The sequence below is a fragment of the Globicephala melas genome, chromosome 1 (genome assembly GCF_963455315.2).
Source record: "Globicephala melas chromosome 1, mGloMel1.2, whole genome shotgun sequence".
Lineage (NCBI taxonomy): Eukaryota > Metazoa > Chordata > Mammalia > Artiodactyla > Delphinidae > Globicephala > Globicephala melas.
In genome coordinates, this window is record NC_083314.1 from 19,529,472 (window position 1) to 19,550,899 (window position 21,428).

At 42.1% G+C, this 21,428-nt stretch overlaps 1 protein-coding gene across 2 annotated transcripts in view; it reads right to left on the reverse strand.

The window, feature by feature from the left end:
• Positions 1-952: 952 nt before the first annotated feature.
• The window catches only part of DUSP10 (dual specificity phosphatase 10), a 41,428-nt gene continuing 20,952 nt past the window's right edge, over positions 953-21,428 (reverse strand). The window contains exons 3-4 of one of the 2 annotated variants that reach the window (XM_060299194.2): positions 7,103-7,474; positions 953-3,554 (exon numbers count right to left, since the gene is read on the reverse strand). In XM_060299194.2, the coding sequence (XP_060155177.1) occupies positions 3,289-3,554; positions 7,103-7,474 (638 nt within the window). In that variant the 3' untranslated portion in view covers positions 953-3,288. The remainder of the gene's footprint in view (positions 3,555-7,102; positions 7,475-21,428) is intronic. The other variant, XM_030868348.3, reaches the window with a different exon arrangement.

The following is a 21,428-nucleotide window of genomic DNA, read 5'->3' on the forward strand; positions in this document are numbered from 1 at the left end:
TATCCTCAGCTCTAGCCCTTCTTTGAAGTACCTAGATAATAGTATCTAAAGCACATTTCCTGAGTTGTTTTACAGATGCTAAAACCCCCAGGGCTTCCCTGGTGGCGCAGTGGTCGAGAATCTGCCTGCCAATGCAGGGGACACGGGTTAGAGCCCTGGTCCGGGAAGATCCCACATGCCGCAGAGCAACTAAGCCTGTGCACCACAACTACTGAGCCTACACTCTAGAGCCCGCGAGCCACAACTACTGAGCCCGTGTGCCACAACTACTGAAGCCCTCGCCCCTAGAGCCTGTGCTCCGCAGCAAGAGAAGCCACCGCAATGAGAAGCCCACGTACTATGACAAAGTGTAGCCCCCACTCTCCACAACGAGAGAAAGCCTGCGCACAGCAATGAAGACCCAACACAGCCAAAAATAAATAAATAGATTTATAAAAAAATAAAATAAAATAAAACCCCCATCAAGTGGAAGAAATTAACTACTTGATGACCATGAGCACATAGCCCCCAGACCTACTGGCACCTAAGCACTGATAATGTTAAGCCCTGTGACACTGCCCTGTTACCTCACCATCAACCAATCAGAGAATCGTGCCCAAGCTGATCACATACCCCGGGACAAACCTCCCTCACCTTACCTGTAAAAATGCTTTGCTGAAACCCATCAGGGAGTTGGGGTGTTTTGAGCAACAGCTGCCCTGGACTCCTTGCTTGGTGCCTTGCAATAAACGCTGCAGTTTCTTTCACCGCAACCCGGTGTCAATAGATTGACTTTACTGCTTGAGGGTGAGCAGATGCAAGTTTGGTTCAGTAACAAAACTGAGGGGAGTCTGGTTTCTAGAGCAATGGCTTGGTTAATCCATGTAGTTTTCATGAAATGATTAACATTCCTCATGAAGAAAGAGAGGCTAAATGACTCAAAACAGATTAGCAAAAAAGACCTGAGTCTCTCTCAGAATTCTTGGTATGCTGGTTGGCAGGATTTCTATCTGCCCCAGGACAGTCTTGTTCTCAAAATCATAAAGTTCAAAAAACATAAATTATTTCCATGTAGCTAAAGGAGGGAAACTATATTCACTGTTCATCTTGTTTGTTAAAAAAAAAAAAAAGAAAAAAAAGAAAGAAAAGAAAGGGAATAAAACTTACAGTATTAGAACTTTAACATTTGGATTTAGAATAAAGAATAAGAAATATGCAGTAAATCATTATGTATTTTAAATCACTAATTATACATCAACCCCTCTCCTTAAATATGTTCTAGCACCAAGAAAATTGTTAGTTTGCAGAGTAGAAAGCACCATAAGAGAAATTTACTTTTCATCCTAACACTTTGTAGTAAACCAAAATCATTCAAGACAGCTCTCAGTTAATTCCTATTAACGTCAGTCTCTACTTTTCTAATAAAAGAAAAAGTTAAATCACTTCTAATAGAAAAGCTATTTTTAAAATGTCAAAAATATTTCATTATAACACTTATCAGCACATATTCACAAGAACAGTATGTCCAAATGTAGTCCCGTAGAATTGAAAATGCCAGAATTCTACTTTCTCACCTCAGGCAAATCTTAATTTGCTGTGAATCTTCCCTATGGCCAAATCCCTGGAGGCATCTATTTTAATAAAACATAGAAAACGTTTGAATCATGTTCTTCCCCTACCCCACTCTTACTCTGCTGTGGACTGGGAGCCCATGGAACACTAGCTGTGTATTAGCCAAGCGTGATGGGGAAGCTGAACTTAGGAATCTGAGCTCAGTTTGCTAGCAAAAAAGTAGGAAGTAGCAACGTGTTGCAGTGTACACTATGTGGTTAATGTTACCAAAGATGTTGAGTGAGCAAATGACAGTGCGGGAGGGAGGTGTCAATACCCGTAGCTGTTAGATTGTCATAAATACTTATCAAAGAGCCACTGGGGAGATCACAGAATTCTAACCAATCTATCTGGCAGTGACCTAATCACCAAGGCTCAAAGGCTGATATAGAACCTTCTCACGCCTTTAAGGAGGTTACCTGAAGCTTCCGCTTTGTAAGAGGAATTACTTTGGCAGAAGTGGATGGTAGGGCTGTGGCAATAGAGGAGATTATGATTAGGCAGACTGGAGCATTTTTTTACTCCCTTGCTAATTCTCTGTGCTTCACACTAAGGCCAGAGACTATTGTCTCTCCCTCATCTCTCTTTCCCTTTATAAACATGTGTGTTTATTTCCAATTATGTTACACGTACAAGTTCCTGGAGCTATGAGATGCTTGAACCTGAACTGAGAAAAAAGAGGAGGAAAAACGACACATCTCCAAATGAGTTTCATTTATATAATGAAAATAAATTTTTACACAATCAACAGAAACACACCAAGTTTTTTTTGAGAAAAATATTTTTAAATAAATTTTTGTCTTTTTTTTTTTTACATTCTGATATACATATGTAACAAGGTTTATGGCACTGTAACCAGAATCAAATCAAAAAAAAAAGTTAAACAAAGGAAAAAGGTGGGAAAGAAAAGTAATTGGTTTTGTTTAATTCCTTTCCAGCTCCAAGCTGGCAACTTTGCACTATTTGTCTATCATTCAGCTGCCAGCTCTAACTCACTTGCACACTCAAAACACCATATTATTGCACAAGAAGCCAGTGAAGGCATATGGTATAATGGTCAGTTCCTTGCTATTTCAAAAAATCTCTTAAACCCAGAGAGGGGGAAAAAGTAATCCAGAGTACGAAACACACAAAATCAACAGTATCCTTTGTCTCTTTAAAGAATGTGAAGGGTTCTTAGACCACTTAAGCTGCCCTGATCATCTCTTTGCACCAGTGAGCACAGCAGGGCTTGGTTTGGTTGGGTTTTTTGTTTTCGTAAGGACAGCCCAGGCAGATCCCAGGTCTTCATGATTCAACGTCTTTTCTACGTACTTTGGGTTCTTTTTAATTGGTTTAAAGTGTAGTATCTTCGGTCTATGAACCTGCACAGACTAGTTAATCGTAAACTCTACAAATAGCTTAAAAGGAAAAGGGGAAGAAACAAATTTTGTTACATTTTTATTGTTGACTTAAAAAAATTACGTCTTTAGCCTCCCTGCTTTGTCAGTTGGCGGGAAGTAAATCTCAACGGCATCAAAAGTTAAATTCTTCTCACACTTGTTAAAAATAAAAAGTTTTAAACAAGTTTGTTTCCATTCACAAACTTTACCCCATCTAAAAAAAAAAAAAAGACAGAAAAAAAGAAAAGAAAGAATCCATCCTCCTTCCTCTTCGTCTCCTAATGGAGAACAGTCATCCTTTCCAGCCAGACTATTGTCACACAACCGTCTCCACACCCATCAGCTTTGGCGTAAGGATTCGTGGTGTCACACCGTTGTTTAGGTCTTCCTCAAACTCCAGCAACTGCCCCATGAAGTTAAGGTTTGGGGAAATAATTGGTCGTTTGCCTTTGACAAATTTATAAGCATCAGTCATGGTCATCCGCGTATGCTTCATCAAGTAAGCGATGACAATGGTGGCAGAGCGGGACACCCCAGCCTGGCAGTGGATGAGCAGCCCCTTCCCACACTGGTGAGCTTCCTCTGGAACAAGGGAGAAAGGCAAGAGGTGCAGAGAAGGAGAAAGAGAGATGGAGGGAGAGAGGTTAACGTTTCTCTAGACTTGACAATGCCATATTCTGTAGAGAGAGAAGACATCAAAATGGCTTTGAACCTAAGTATAGTTTACTAGTTAATTGTGTGTGTTTATGTCACAACCTCCAGAACTGACTAAAAGTAATATTAGTATGAATAAGAAGCTACATTTCTACGTTTAAAGAGAAGGCTAGGTAAAGGAGTCATTCACAATAATAGCTGACTTCACAGGTGACGGTGGCCAACTGAGGATGGAGCCACAACACAACTAGCCTAAATGTCAAACAAGCTACTGGTTAAGTAGACCCCTCTGATTCAGGATGTTAATTTCTATCGCCATGTTGTGTCACTTGTCAAAACTAGTGTTATTAACAATGTCTCTCCTACCTGTGACAGAGAAAAAGCATTTCTTGTTTTATACTATAGAAATGCTCTGTGCAGAAACTGGTACTAAATGGATAAGAGTTTCAGTCTTAGGAAACTCTGAAGAGGGTTAAAGGAACAAAACTCAACTAGAAAGTTACTACATTCAGCTTCTCACTAGCAAACCCTATTGTTGCAAAGTTAAAGACTTGCAGTTCTCAGGCATAGGGTGTCACCTACATCTGAACTGTCCAACCCCCTCTGCATCTACACATGCCTTTCCAACATGGCAATGATGCAGAAGATGAAGGAATTAACAGCAATGGCTCAGAATCCAGAGCAACTGAAAAAGGCAATACTTTAAAGGTTTTCAGGTATATTAAAAGCCCAGGAGAATAGCACTTGGGCACTGCCTGAATGGATTCTTAATGACACTTCTAAACTAAAAGGCATCCCAAAGAAAGCATCCCTGGAAAATATACCAATTAGATGAAGAGTAGGAAAGGAGATGGTAAGGAGAGTCCCGTTCTAACAAAAACTACTTCTACTGGCTACCCGCTAGTAGATTAAGCAAAGAAACATTGTGCAAATTTTCATCTTAAAAACCCAGCAATTTAGCTTGCTTCCTATAGATAACTGTATTTTAGGAAAGTATCTCCTGTTTTCAATTTCTCCTCTTCAGCACACACTATTTAAGGACCTCCACCTCAAAATGGGGAAGCATGGGGGTAAGAAGATGAGCCACAAAGGGCTAGGTTTGACCATGATTCCACCTTGTGGTGGACCTTGTGTGAATCACATAACTCCCCAGAGCCTCAATCCTCCTATCTGAATAATGGGAATAATTGTAACTAACCAGGCTCAGGAGATATACGAATAATATCACCTGACTCAGGAATAACTAAACTGGCATAGTTAAACCCTAAACCTAGACTCTGCTTCGTTTATATTAGACTCTCTGTGAATGCTATTATGTTTCTAAAACCAGCTGTGTTTTCCTTAAAGCAAGACTATCAGATTTCAGTTTATCCAATGATATATAACAATGAGAATAAAATATTGTGCCTGTGCAGGGTGTGATGCGGAACTGTTTTCGAGGTTAAATGCTATTTATTACTTGTTTTGTTTTCTTTCTAAAACACCAGGTGAGCCTGAATAATCTATAAGGAATGTGGGTGCTTTGACTAAAAATCCTCTTAGAACCTAAGCATATCTTATGCTACCCATTAAAAGAAAAACAATTTCTTTTTTTTTTTTTTTTGTGGTACGCAGGCCTCTCACTGTTGTGGACTCTCCCGTTGCGGAGCACAGGCTCCGGAAGCACAGGCTCAGCGGCCATGGCTCACGGGCCCAGCCGCTCCGCAACATGTGGGATCTTCCCGGACCGGGGCACGAACCCGTGTCCCCTGCATCGGCAGGCGGATTCTCAACCACTGCGCCACCAGGGAAGCCCGAAAAACAATTTCTTAACTTCCCCCAACTGGAATTAATTCAGATAAAATTGCACTCATAACATCATATATCAACCAGGAAGTTCCTCATCTACTTGGTGACAAACTTTTCTTCCTTGGGACTCAAGGTTTGATTCACATATCACTAATAAAAAATCTAAGGTATCTTTGCATCCACAATCATTGCCCATTGAGAACCAATAGAGCCTTGTAAACACTGTGTTCCCAAAAGGCTCCTGGCCTCACAGTCAAGAGCATTAGGCTCTGGTCCCTTTAGTGACCACTCAGAATTTCCTTCCAGATTGAACATTCTATGGTCCTGCAATAAATAAAGGCACAATTAGCAAGGAAATGCCTGGGTTAAGTGACCAGAGCTGCCAATTCTACAGCAAACCCACCCACCCTAATGGTTGTTAAATCCAAGGGTATTATTTTTGTTTTTCTTTTTTTTTCTGACAAAGGAGCACTGAACATGAGTGCATTCTTCTTGGGACAGAGGCCACTAACAATCTGCTACAATATTTAGGAAAAGTACTGGGTCACCCTTTTGTGGTAAGAAAGGTTGGAATCACTTGGGAAAAAAAAAAAGAAATTGTTGAGCACCTGCTGGGTGTCAGGTACTCCCCAAGTGATAATTTGAGCCTTGCAACAGTTTGAGGCTTAGAAGCAGCGAAAGTTAAAGTTTAAGATTAGGGTTAGGCTGGCCGTTGCTTCCTTCTAGAGATTAAAGCCTGCTGTTGCTAGAATTTTCTCTCCTTGGTAACTACATGGGCTATACAATTCGATCTTTCCTACTTCAATGAGTCTGGGGTAAACTAAGGGAATCTAGTACCATCTCATGAGCACTCAACTTCAAGCCTTTTTGCTACCCATTGTTTAAAAACTGAGGCAAAGCAAACAGAAGGGAAAAACTACTCCCCCCCACCCCCTCACCCCTCCACTCCCATTCTTTCTCTCCTCTGTGCTGAGTAATGCGTAAAGATGTTCACTACAGCATTATGTTTCTGAAAAAGATCCTTCAGAAACAATCCTTCAGCAAACACTACCTTTGCCTCAAGCAGTGGCAAAGAAATTTAACTCAAAGTAAGGGAGATGTCATATTCACAATACAGCTGGCCTCGGGTACCCGCGGGGGTTTAGTTCCTGGATAAAATTCACAGATGTTCGAGTCCCTTATATAAAATGGCATAGGAAAGTCAGCCCTCTGTATCCGCGAGTTCGATCCGTGGTTGGTTGAATCCGCAGATGTGGAACCCGCGGATACAGAGGGCCGGCTGTTTTTTACTCCCTGCAAAGTGCCTAGGGACACCAGTAGACTACATACCCACGGTTCCTGCTCTGGCCGCCAATTTCTTACTTCCTGCCAGTTCTTTTGAGATGGTGTTATAGAACATCTCAGTGCTAACCCCTGCCACTTTTTCATTGAGAACTTGAGGGATGTGGAGGTCTAGTTGAACGGATCCCAACCCAGTTGAATTATTGTTCTTTTATAACCATGGTTCCAATACACTTGATGGGTTACGACTTAGGAGAATACTTTGGCTGCACCAGGTGGCAGAGCCCAAAAACACCTCGGTGGAGCTTTTTTTGCAACACAGGCATAAATCTTGGACTTGATATCAAAGCCCAAGCCAGAGAGGAAAGGAAGGCGGAAGATGAGACTTCCCCGTAGGAGATAGTTACCAATGAACTCAAAAGCCTCTTCAAAGTACTGCCTCAGGTTCTGCTTGTTGCTGTCGGTCGCCGGCAGCCGCTTGTAGTTGAACAGGCCTTTCTCGTAGTGGTACAGGGGTAGGTGAGTGGTGACGTTGATGACGTAGCCAATGTTCAGCCGCTGCATCACATCCAGGTCCTGGGCATCCTGTTCGTTGCCGAGGAACAGGAAGGGCAAGATGGGCGTCAGCTCTGCATTCTCGATGTCGGGGGTGCTGGGGATGGACTGAGGTAGCATGCTCGAGGCCGCGGACGCACCGCTCCCCACTTCCCGGCACTCTTGGAGCTGGAGGGAGTTGTCACAGAGGTTTTCATGGTTCTGCTTAAAACTGCTAAGTCCACCTGGAACAAAAACACAGAAAGTGAGAATGACTACCCCTAGAACTTCAGAGCTGGCAGAATATATCACTTTCCCCTTAGGAATGAGTGTGTTTAGTTGCTTATTACATTTTTTAAAATAAAATCAAAATACAAATGAAAGTCCATTTGGAGACGGAGGACAAACTTTGGAGGATATCACTGCATGCAGTACTTTGGAAATGTGCTTTTTATACAAACTGGGGCATGTTCCCCTGGAAAGAGCTCCACGAAGCATCAGGCAATTTCATTAGCAGCAAATTTGTTCTGCCCCAAAGAGCCATATGCTCAGTGGCCTATATAGAACCTTACACTTTGGGAGCCCAGGAAGGCACAGATGACTTCCTTGGGTGTAGAATTTCTGCCTGTACCTGGGCAGTGTAGGTGTGTGTGCCTTGCACTCTTTGTAAGCTCACCTTACCCAGAAGGCTAAGTTTGCCCCCAATACAGCAGCATGGTTACAAGCAGGGACACTGGAAGAACCAGGTTATCTTGGCTATAATCCCAGTTCCACCACTTCCTGCATCTGTGACCTGGATAAATTAATTTCTCTCTCTGGGCCTCAATTTCCCCGTCTGTAAAATGAGGGCAATGGCATATACCTCTTAGGTGTGATTGGGAGTCTGGAATGAATGGAAACATACATAAAGTATGCAAACCTCCCCCTCATCAAATGCAGTGTCACTTATGAGAATGTATCTTAAGGAAATCATCAGACCAAAGATAGCCAGCTAGATGCATAAAGATGTTCGCTACAGCAGTTTTCTAGAAAGGTCAAAAACATTTTTTTAAAAGGGAAAAGTTGACATGTGCACCCAATGGAATATTATGGAGCCATTAAAAGTTGTGAAAGGAATATGAAAACAGTGTTTCTGTTTAATATTAAATGAAAAAAGCCAGTTTAAAAACATTCACCTTACATGTGATCAAAAGTTGAAAAAACATGCAAAAAAGAACACTGAAGTCAGGAAATTTATAGATCATAGTTTATTGCTTAAACTTTTCCTTTAATATTTGTCAGATACGTTTGTGGATAAGCCCAAAGGATTATTACAGAGGTCAAATTATACAATATACATGTAAGGGCTATGAAATCAGAGTTGACATTATTAACTACCAAATGAGCTCTAATTCTTACCAACTAGATACACTCTGGCCTTCCCTTTGAACAGAGGGGGAAGTTGGAGATCTAGAAGCTGAAAGCCACCAGAACCCAACATTGACCCACCTCACCCTCCCCCAGATAGATGCCTTGCTTCTGTCTTGATAGTTTCAAGAGATAAAGGAGGAAACATAATGGGTGAACAGGATATGGTTGTGTTGAAATAAATACAGGAAGTCTATCTGTCTACCAGTTTCTGAACCTATGTCCTTCTCCGTTTCAAGTTTCATCTTTGGCAACCACAGCAGGAAGCTCCAGGCTGTAACCCAGACCAAGCCTCAGGGCTGTTCACAGCCCATGCACACTAGTCGTATAAACTTGGGAAGTCATATTTTCATTAAGATCTGTCATGATTCAAAGATCATTCAAAGGGGGTAATAGTATGACCACCTGTGAGTATCAAAACCTGTCTTTGCTTTTGGAATAGAAAAACAACAGCTATAAATTCATTTTAATTGATTTCTAGAATTAACTTCTGCCCTTACATCTTATTATTCTGCTATGAAACATTGATTAAAACAAAAAGTTTGTCTGGACCCAAAGAGATCATTTTTCAAGTAGATAGAAGAAGTGGAAACCACCAGAAAAACTTCATTAGTGAATACCTAAACAAAAATTTGAAATTGCCCGCTGTCACCATCACAAGCTCCACGAAAGAGACTAAAGAGTTATTTTAAAATCTGCTCAGCTTTGGCTCCATAAAATCCAAGTAAACAGTTCCACAGTGGTTCTGTAATGGGAACCTAATTCACTTTTTGTTTTTTGAATAAAAAGACAGTTGTTACACTTTTCTGTATAAGATGAGAGGACAGAACAACAAAACAGATTCAAAAGAAGTCTTTAACGTGGTGGATTGGGGGGGGGAACTTCTCTCTGTTCTTATTTAGTGTACTCAAGCTGTAATTTGTCTTAAAAGCAGCTAGTTTTTAAAAAATGCATGCCAGAAAACCACACACACAGAAAAAAGCAGCATACAGCTTTTTAAAATTCTGTCTCTACACCTCCTTTCCCAATGACATCAGCTGGAGGCTCCCCACCTGCCCAGTTGCCATAGCAGTTACACAAAGACATACAATGACATCAGTTGGCATGATATCAGCTCTTTGAGTGCAAACAATACAAGAAGAACTACTTTGTTTAAGGCCTTTGGTGCAACTGTGTTCTGGGGAGCCAATGATGTAATGCTAACAGGTGGCATGGGCCTTCCATTTGCCTAATGGGGGGAAAAAAACCCATGGGGGAGGGGAGGGGAGGGGAAGGCATTGGAGACAGACAGACACAAAATACTCCGAATCCCAGGGGGTGCCCACGTGCAAAATTATGTGTATATTGTATGTTTAAGCCACGTGGGAACCCTGTTCATCGAATCTTTGGAGGCAGAGTGGATAGAAAAGGAAATATTCTAATTCACACATATTAACTAGACGAGGAAACCCTCATTGAGGGATATGAACAAACAGTCTGTTCAGTTGCCAGTCTGCTGACCAGTGTCGGCATCAGTTCTCATTAAGGGTTGTGCACAGCTAGATACTGCAGTTAAAGAACTCTCTCTGGGGATGGCGCTTACAGCAAAATGAACCAGTAGAATCTCACAGTGGTGGTTTTGAGAGAGATGTCTGTAGGGAGGATTGTTTTCTTCCCTTAGAGGTTTGGAATTGGAAGCCAGGGAGGGATGAAGGGAAGATGATGGCTAATGTGGTTCTCCCTTCCAACTACTTTCCCTCCACCCTACCCCATCACGTATCATAGAAGCCGAACGGACTGATCACTTAATGAGGAGTTTTGATTATTTCATATTTGTTATTACTACATAGGAATATTACAAGATGATAACTAACAATTGAAGTGGAAGCAGTGTAGCATGGTGGTTAAGAGAGGGGTTAGAGGCAGGCAGACCCGGGTTGCAACTGTGATTCTGTCTCATGAGAGTTTGTAAGACCTGGTATAAATCCCTTTTCCTCATTAAGCCTCCGTTTACTGATCTGTAAAGTGGACTTAATATCACCTACCCATAGAATTGTGGTACAGGAAGCCTATGTAAACATATAATCAGGCATTTGATAAATAACATCTTATTACCCCAATGTCATCACTGTTATTGTCCTCACCTCCAGCTGATCCGCTGACTCTGAAGTTCGTGAGAACCCTAAGCGCAGTGCAAGTGATTCTGAGGCCAGGCTGCTCAGGCCTGAATCCCGACACTGCCAAATACTGGCTCTGAGACCCTGCACAAGGTCCTTACCTCTTGGCTTCTCCGTTTCCCCACATATAAAACAGGAACACCTACCTCACACTACAGTCTTGAGGATTAAACTGATTCATAAAAATAAAGTACTTTGAAATGATATCTAGCACATATGAAGCACTTATTTTCACTACTGTGGAAAACTGCCATTTTAAAGACCTAAAAAGAATTCTAAGGCAAATACCATATGATATCACCTATGTGTGGAATCTAAAATATGACACAAATGAACCTATCTATGAAACAGAAACGGACATAGAGAACAGACTTGTGGTTGCCAAGGGGGAGGGGGTTGAGGGAGGGATGGAGTGGGAGGTTGGGATTAGCAGATGTAAGCGATTATATACAGAATGGATAAACAACAAGGTCCTACTGTATCACACTGGGAACTATATTCAGTATCCTGTGATAAACCATAATGGAAAAGAATATAAAAAAGAATGTATGTATATATATGTATAACTGAATCACTTTGCTATACATCAGTAATTAACACAACATATCTCAAAAATAAAAATTCAAAAGAAGGCAGAAAAAGAGGGAAAAATAAGGTACAAATTGAATGAATAAAAGAGCTTCGAGATGTGAGGTTATCATCCAGAAAAAATAAATTCTGCTTAATATAAAGACTCTCAATGATAATAGGCTGATGTTTCTAGAGTTTTTATTTGTAAAAGCTTATTGAAAAAGAACTAGGTACCAAGGTATCTGAGCAGTTTTAAAGTTTAAATAATATACTTTTATCATAAAGAAAGCAACAGCTCCCTATCCTTCTTAAACAAACCCATCTGATTTCATTTTTTCTTTGTCCTAGCTTTCCCAAGAAAGCCTGTATGTCTTTGGATTCCTGGGTTTGCCAGAGGAGAATTGAGTGTTTTCAATAAAATCACTCTTCTCTCCTCCCTCCCCTCCTCTCCCCTGTGTCCCCAAGTCCCCACCAGGCTGAGTGATCTCTGTAGACACACAACTGCTCCCAGATATCAGTGCAAATATTTCCCAGGCATGAGCAACAGTGCTGGGGGCAAACATTTCAGACCTTATCTCAAAACCAGGTTCTCTGCCAAAATAAGTATGATCAGCATGTGGATTCTGAATGGCAACAACAAAGAATACCCAGCACCCCTGCAAAACACGTAGAAATGCAACCGGTGAGTTTCCTCCAACGGGAGGTCAGTGAGGTGACAGTCCCACTGAAGCAACGGATTCTAGTTGTAGTGGGAAATCTCTCTTTGTAGATGTATTTCACCTCCTGTAGCTGTGTTGGCTATTGCAGCCCTAGAAACACAAGAGCCCTCTGTAATGTGATTCAGAAGCAGTGCTCTGGATGGCAAATTAAAGGAACGACATCCAAATGCAGAATCTATAAGCAAGAGATTTCCATCGTCCAAAGATGGCCAGCACTTTGGCACACCAGCTTTTTGGCTTCATGCTAAGTTGAAAAGTGAGCATTTTTCAGAAATCTAAGGAAAACTCTCACTGAAGGTCAGCAAATGACATTAACACCCAAAGAAAAGTGGAAGGGAACTCAAGTTGAACTTTTCTACAAGCTTGCTGCGAGCATATTCACTGCCCCTTTTTGTTGTTTAGAGTTTCTTATTGGGTGGTTAGCTTTTTAAAGTAAAATGGTACTTGATGATAGTGGTTAAGAATGTAGAATCTGGAGCCAGACTGCTTGAGTTGAGAATCTTGGCTTCCGTCACTAACTAGCTGTGTTACCTTGGTAAGTTAGTTAACATCTCTGCACCTCAAATCTCCACACCTATAACGTGGAGTTAACAGTAGTATTTATCTCACAGGGCCCTTAATATGGATAAAATGCTGCATGAGTTAGATATTATCACTATAAATGGGAAAGATATTGGTATAAAAGGGGTCCTGATGGATACTATTTCGTGGGCCCTCCATGGAAACTGGAGTCCATCTAAGCAGACTCCCAAGATTCTATTCTCACAAGGATCCTTGTGGAAGAAACAAAGCCTGAGTAAACCGGAGCTGACGTCAGGCTTCCAGAGTCGAAACTCCCAAAGATGGGGCCGGTCAGAGTTGTTTCATAATTTTCAGGGAAGAAAATCATCCACCTTAACAGGAGAAATATTAGAGATACAAACTAGAACCACGAAGATTACTTCTAACTCTTGTTTTCTATGAAATTGTCTTCATAGGTCACTGACATGACTAGGGATTTCATAGTAGGAATGATTTCAAGTTTAATACCAGATGGTATCACCTAAACTGTCCTATGATCGTGTCCCCAGGGAACATGTATTCTCTCCTAAGGGGAATGAAGGGAGGCTGTATCAAAGAGGGAGCATGAGTCAAAAGTGCTGTGTCACCAGGTGTTAAGGTAAGAAAAAAAGGGATAAAGAAACAACTTTGTTACCGGGGAAGAGAGAGACTTAGGAGGCTGAGTCCAACAGTGTTGCTGGTGGGGACCGTGAGTCAGAGAGGAGTACCCCTGTGATCCCTAAAATCACATCATTTCATTGCTTACATGTGAAAAGTCCAATGTGTGAAAAAACATAGACGAGTCACCATAGAGCTTAAAACTCTTTAAAAATAAATTAGGATATTGAATTCAATTGAGCACATTTTGATTATCTGTGCAAATATTGTTAAGTGTTCCAGGAAGATATATCTGCTCATATGTTAGTCCCTTACTTCATGGATTTTTTTTTTTTTTTACTGTCTGTTCTCTCTTAGGAGATACAAATTCTCTACAGATATACTTTAAAAGCCAACTACAGAAGACAGTTTATTATATAGAAGGCAGCGGGGAAAGAGTGCAGAAATAACCTTATTTAAATCCCTCTGTACACAGGACTTCGCTATATGTCACAGGAAGATAGGTGATTTGTTAATATGTTTGATACCAATAGCTGTAGGGAAGATATCAATCGCTTGGTCATGAATGGGTGATCAATCTACTTTTGGAAATAATTTATAAAAATTAAAAGATAAGTTAAAGGACCTCTCTGGTATCTGTTTGACCTAGTGACAAACCATAGGTAGAAATTACTTCAAGAATGCCCCTCCCAAAACTGTCCTTCCAAAATAGACTAAAGATTACTCCCGTCCTTATACTTAATAGTAATCTAACAAAGTTGTCTTTAGTGATGTTTTGAGAGAGAAAAAAAGAAAATTCCTCAAAAGTTTATACCAGAATATCCTCAAATTTTGAGTTAATAATACAGCCCTTTCACTGGATTTTCGGCTGGACAAAAAATCATAATTTAGACTATTGATGCTTACCTGAAATAGACATCGTTTGTATCATCATTGTAACTCAGGTATCTTATTTTTGTTTCCCTCAGATTACGTGCCATCCCTTCTACCCCAACAGTTCGGTAGACTGTAAAATCTGCCATTCTGGAAATAAGCTAATACTTGACTATCATATGTACCAAGAATTAAAAACAATAATTTTTGCTCCTCCCTAATCTTTGTATAATTTACAATATGCTTTCAGCTAAATTTTTGGTTCTGCATACTTCTACAACCATTTTCAATTATTAACTTGTTTGGGGGCTCTGATTTCTTCTGTCTTAAAATATATTGCTTCCTTCTTTGACTGTTAGAATCTCTGTAATACCCTCAGTGGAAACAATTTTTTTTTTTAACTCCTGCCTAAATATTCACCTCAAGAAAGCAAACCGAATCAGAAAGATCCAATGACTTAGGAACTGTGATTTACAAAAATTGAAAATGAAGCTTTAATTGTATGCCTTCCAAGAAACGCTGACCCTGGCACGTTTTTGTCAAAGTTTAAAAGATTCTGCTTGTGTCCCTGCCACCCCACCCTCTGCTCGGAAGTTGCCTCTCCTCCCTCCACTCGGGCAACCCCCACCTTGTTCTCTGTATCTAATGAGTCTGTTTCAGTTTTGTTTTGTTCGTTCATTTGTTCTGTTGGGGGACAGGCAAAAGAGGTGAAGGGGATGAAGAGGTACAAACTTCCAACTCTTAAATATATAAGTCATGGGGATGAAATGCACAGCATAGGGAATATAGTCAATATTATTGAAATAACTCTGTATGATGATAGATGGTAACTAGACTTAGCACAGTGATCATTTTGTAGTGTACAAAAATATTGAATCACTATGTTGTACACCTGAAACTAATGTAATACTGTATGTCAATTATAATTCAATAAAACGAGCTAATTTTATGGTATGTAAATGATAGCTCAATAAAGCTACTTTAAAAGCAAAACAAAAGCAAAGAAACAAACAAACAGGAAAAGAAGTTGAGGAAGGAATGAATTGGGAGTTTGGGATTAGCTTATGCAAACTATTAAACAAAGAATAAATAAACAACAAGGTCCTACTGTATAGCACAGGGAACTAAATTCAATATCCTGTGATAAACTATAATGGAAAAGAATATGAAAAAGAATGTATATATATGTATAACTGAATCACTTTGCTGTACAGCAGAAATTAACAAAACATTGTAAATCAAGTACACTTCAATAAAATCAATTTAAAAAAACAAAGTTGCTTGCGGTACACATAAGTCCCCTCACTACCGAATTGGTGGAGAAAAGGGCTGGGGATTAAATTTCAGCCTGCTGAAGTAGCTCTCAATTGCACACAAAAAAGGCAAATTCTTGTTACTACCCTTGAAGGGGGGTGCACTTGTGTTGCCCCCTTCTTACCATTCCTACTTTAAGGCTTTAAAGGGTAACCAGTGTTTAGGATACCACCAGTTTAATTTGTGTGTATTTGAATAACACAGGCAGATTGTTTGAGAGGATACTTCGCAAGTATGTAAATACAGCCTGTTTCTTTAAATCTGTTACCTCATTTATTTACATTAGAACAGAAAGCACTGCCAGAAGCAACAGCTGATGACAGTCATGTAATTTTCCACAAAGACAACAATTAAATAGCTTTGTGTTCTTTTAATGAGCAGATGACTTCTCTGAGAGCAGGCTTCAAAGTTAAGATGGCAGAGTTCCCACGGCCAGGAAGGAACCCCTCAGGTTCTGCAGAAGTCACTGTGACTTCAAGGAAAAGCACCCTCTGGGCCCCTGTCCTCTACAGCCAACCGGCCTGTGTTTGCTCCTCTTCCGCCCTCCCTCCCGGCCTCCCCCTCCCTCTCTCAAAAACACTTGGGGAGGGCTTCCCTGGTGGCACAGTGGTTGAGAGTCTGGTGCAGGGGACACGGGTTCGTGCCCCGGTCCGGGAAGATCCCACATGCTGCGGAGCGGCTGGGCCCGTGAGCTATGGCTGCTGAGCCCGCGCGTCCGGAGCCTGTGCCCCGCAACGGGAGAGGCCACAAGTGTCAGAGGCCCACGTACCGGGGGAAAAAAAAAAAAAACACTTGGGTAAGAAAACAAGAGGGAGAGCCTACCTGGAATATATTTGATTTGATGCTTAAATGTCCAATGAATCCACAGAATATTTTTAAACCTATTTTTAAAGAGTTGATGGTGTGGGTGGGAAAAGGGGTCAAGCCTCCCCCCTGCCCTCCCACACACACTGTGAGCCCCCCTTGGTGCAGAAAACCCCATCTTCACACCCACCCTCCCCATTCTGTCTCTAAAAGGTTTCGGGAGGCACCACCTGGAAAGCAGTGGGTGGGCATAAATGACTTCTCCAAGTCGCTCCCTCAGCCTGAGGGGCTGAAGAAGCCTTCCACACTCCCTTAGGCTGAGCCTGGACTGGTCAGCGTGGACATTGTTGGGGGTCCAGCTGCCCCCTTCATCCTCCCAGTCCGCCTCGTGGAGCCTCATATTCACTGGGACTTCATCGGCCCTGAGACTGAGCTTCACTCCCTCTCACAAAACTACCACTTAAAGAGAGCAAATTTATGGCTTTCCACTAAGAAGTGTGCCTATCAAATCACGGGCAATATGATATGATATATATGGAGGGAAAAGAGGGGCTGATAGAAAGACAGCCAAGTTCAAGCCTCAGGTTCCTGAAAATCTGCAGGTTCAGATTTCCTTCTGGTCGCTCCATGTCTAACCTTTACCTATGTCAGCCCACGCCAACCAGCTCCCAGGGAGAAAGACACATCCTAAACACGTAGCTCGGGTCTCTGGGTTTTCTTAACAGACACACCAGTTATAGGAACACAAGCTTCACTTTTAAAATCTCTTTTATCAGACAGCAAGCCCTCCCAGACATTTTGAGACTCGAGTGACAGGCTGAAGATGTCCCTTCCCTCTCCCCTGTCCCTCTCTCCCCACTGGTCAGGGTCCAATGGGACGAGATGGATGATCAACATACAAACACACAAATAAAAAGGTAATGATTAAGGATGATAAGGGCCATGAGGTGCCCTCCAGTTCCTGGGTGCTGTGAGAGGGAGTGATTAGATCAGGGTTTAGGGCCGGCCTCTCTGGGGATAAGAAGGGATTGACTAGTTTGGAAAAGGGGTGGAGGGGAGGGGGTCCAGGAGAACAGTGGAAGCAGAGAGAATCACACTAGGGGCAAAGGCAGGACACTCGTGAGGCCTGCGATGACTCAAAGGGACAGAATGTGGTGAAGCAGAATGAGGGGGAGGGAGTGACCAGAGGAGGGCAAAAGAGTCTGCAGAGGGCCTCTGAGGGCCATTAAGCAGTTGGGATTTTATTCTAAGTTCAGTGGGAAGCTCCTGAATGTTCAGAAGTCCATAATACATGATCAATATGAGTTTGAAAGGAAAAGAGAAAGTGAGAGCCAGAAAAATGTTAATCTAGCAGATGGTGCAATTTACCTATAGTCCAAAAGCTGGGCAAAATCCATACCCTTTCTTTCTCAGAATACATGTTTTGTACCTGCTATGGATTGAATTGTGTCTCCCCCACCCAAATTCACATGCTGAAGCCCTAACCCCTAATGTGATGGCATTTGGAGATGGGGCCTTTGAGAGATAATTAGGTTTCAATGAGGTCATGAGGGTGGGGTCCTCTTAATAGGGGTTAGTGCCCTTATAAGAAGAGACACCAGAGAGCTTGCTCTCTCTCTCTCTGTCTCTCTGTGTCCGTCTGCCTGTCTCCCTCTTTCTCTCCCATTGAGGACACAGCAAGAAGGTACCCATCTGCAAGCCAGGAAGACCTCAACAGAACCTGACTATCCTAGCATCCTGATCTTGGACTTCCAGCCTCCGGAACTGTGAGAAAATAAATGTCTGTTGTTGAAGCTACCCAGTCTATGGCATTTGGTCATGGCAGCCCAAGCAGACTAACACAGTACTACTTTTAACTCCCAGTATAGCTCACTTTTTTAAAAAGCTAAATTATAATTCTTACTTTTGAAGAACCACACCCAAAGCTGTGGACTGCCTGAGAACCTGGTCCCTGGGAGCCCACCCAAGTGGGTACCATATCTCAAAGTCAAGCCAGAAGTCGTCCAAGGTCAAGATGGGGATGCTGCCTAAGGGACAGAATGCTCATAAGAAGCAAGCCCATGGAATCTTCCAGAACCTTCATTCTACAAGTCAGCTGCAAGCAGAGGGGCCCACTTCTTCCTCCCAAAGACACATGCCTCCTCATTACGTATACTCTCCTTATGGATCAGCATTGACCTATACCCTTCCTACAGCATCTCTCTGGGTTGAAAAGCAGTTTAGCTGGAGACCTTCTGTGTATTTGGGAGGCCACTCGATACCATGTTAGGGCTTCACCTCCTCTGTTCACTAAATAGCTCAACACTGGTTAATCCATCAAGACGGATTAAGGGAAGGGAAAAAAAATCCATGAGATCATACTGGAAGGTTAGAGAGGGAAGAATGTTAACAGGAGGAGAGAGCTATAAAACACAAAGCCATATTTTCCCCAAGAGCTCAAGCAGATAGTCCCCATTATTGTTTAATTCTCTGAAGAGAGGGAAAACATTCTTTGCTTTGCAGTGCAGGAGTTTAAGTAATGAAGCATTGCTAAACAAACAAACAGAAGAAAGCCCATTAAAGCTACTCATTAAACAAGCCCACTGTACAAAAGGAAAACTGTTGCTTAACAATCCACCTCCCCTGAGGACCAACATTTATCTTAGACCCCAAATTAAACACATTACAACTTCACAGCAAAAGTATGTTTCCCAATGGGATTTAAGTAGAGTCCAATTAAATAAATCTCTAGAAATATCAAGAACAAGCCTCAAGAGAGAGCATATTTCTACTGTGAAACATTCCCACTGGAAGTTACATTCGTAAAAGGTCATCTACAAATGTCTATGACAAGAGGAGGGGAAGCAAGGCAGGAAGCAAGGCAAGGTCACACAAGTGAAGTCCGGGTGGGTTCCATCCCTATGGCGTATGGAAGTGCCTAGCCAAAAATGGTGTGTGCATCTCCACTCGCTGTGAATGAAGCCCCCATGTCCAAACAAACATCTTTTACGACCATGTGTTTTCATATGATCTGGAGGTCAAAGGGCTGTGGCGTAGGGAATTCAGGAAGTGGTAGGGGAAAGGATCAAGTGTCAACATCAAACTGTGAGTTGTTTTCCTGAACCAGTGTTTTCAGTTCACAAAAGGCATAGCAACAACTTCCTCAAGTCACTGAGCTGAATTCTATATTTGGCAAGAATACTAAGCAAGTCTGAGCATTAAGGATAAACTGCCAGAAAGAGCAGGCGTGAGCTCTCCCAGCTCAGGGGTTCACCCAGACAGCCATGCCCAAAGGTCCAACCCCTGCATGAGGGCTGAGCTGGGAAAGGTCAGCCTGAAGCCAGGTTAGGCCTCTGTGTGCTAAGAGATACACCAGTTTGCATCAGGTCAAAAGCTAGTGCGTCCCCATGTAGTGGACCACCTTCTGGGATGAAGGAGAAGATAAAACAACCAGGAGGCCAGTACATCGCTGAGAAGGTGAGCTGGGATTATATACTGTCAAAATAGAATAGAATATATACTGTCAAAAAAATAGAACACCTGAAATGATGTCAACGTAGACTTAAGGCTAAGTGGAAGGCCAGCCAAGTAATAGTCGGTTCAACCTGGGACATGTGAAACGGAGTGGTGACCTGGTATGCACCCCACATCTGGCACCGTCAGACTTCCCAGCCACATCCCATTGAAGCCATGACTAATATTGCTCAGGCGGACAGAAGTCCTGACAGTAAGGACTTGGAACACAGCCCTTCTTTCCACGCTGAAGTTATACTGGGTGCTAGCGACCCCTCTTGCCACTTCTAGAAAATCAGAGGTTTGGTTCATCTAAGTTTCTCCCAATTCCAGCATTCTATAACTTCAGCAGAGTGTGGATAAACTGGACATTGATGAACAATGGCAAGAATGAGAGCAGCCATCGTAGGATATGTGAGGCCGGGAGGGCCTGCCTCCCACCTCAGGGCCTTTGCACGTGCTGTTCCCTCTTCCTGGAACTCCCTTCCCCTAGGTCCTCAAGTAGGTGATTCAGACCTCAGATCAAACGGGATCACCTTATAAAGGTCTTGCCTTTATCTACCCTCCCATAGATCTCTACCATTGTACCATGACGTTTTAAAGTTTTGTGGTCTTCACTGATCACTTATCTGAAATCACTTGTTAATTTCTTCGCTTGTTTATTGCTATTATTAAAAGGCGGATCCCAAGAAAGCCGGGCTGTCATCTGTCTTGGACGAAATACAGCACCACTGCCCTGTGGCTCAGGCGGCCTCCACACTTTTCCAGCAGAATAATCTCGGCAAAGTTCCTCGCCTTCTTGCACCCAAGCTTCCTCATTTGCAAAGTACGGCTAATAATAGTACCAACAGGCAATAATAAGAGTCATTGCAAGGATTGAATGAGCTAATACTGGTAGCTATTAATAGAAATTGTAAGGATTCACTACTGTTTAGACCTACAGCTGTACCTGATTTGTACAGTAGGCCTCATTAAACGTTTCTAGATTAAATGAGCTTTGGAATGAGAAGAGAAAGGGCCCGTTCCTTGTAAAGCATGTATTATGTGTTGCTCAGCATAATGCCAGGAATTTGGAAGATTAAATTTTTTTTTAAATAATATATAGTTTCTGAAGATCAATCAAATGGGAGAAAGAAGGAGAGATGAAGCAACAATAGAGGAAAGTTAGCAAAAGGCCTGGCAGAAGACACATTTTAGGAATCCCTGAATATCCTGTGATAAACCATAATGGAAAAGAATATGAAAAGGAATGTATGTATATGTATAACGGAATCATTTTCCTGTACAGCAGAAATTAACACACTGTGAATCAACTATACTTGAATAAAATAAATTTAAAAAAAAATAGAATACCTGAAATGATGCCATCCCACTGTGACTTGTGTAGGACAGGTGCAGGGCCAGCCAGGTGAGTTTAGCGTGAGGACACAGAAATCCTGTCACTCCCAAGGCTGGGGAGGAGGGCTGGAAAGGCTCACGGAGAAGAGGCAGCCTGCAGGACTGACAAATAGCCGTGCCCGAGGATGGCTGGGGTCTAAGACAATTCATACCTGGTGGGCTTTTTTTTTTTTCCTGGTGGGCTTTTAACCTTTTCTCCCCTCTCCATGCCTCCTCCTTGGACATTCTATATAAGCGATGAATGGATGGAAAGAGCCATGAACAAGAAAAGGAGGCTTAGTAGGGAGAAATCAGTCTGCGAGATGTCA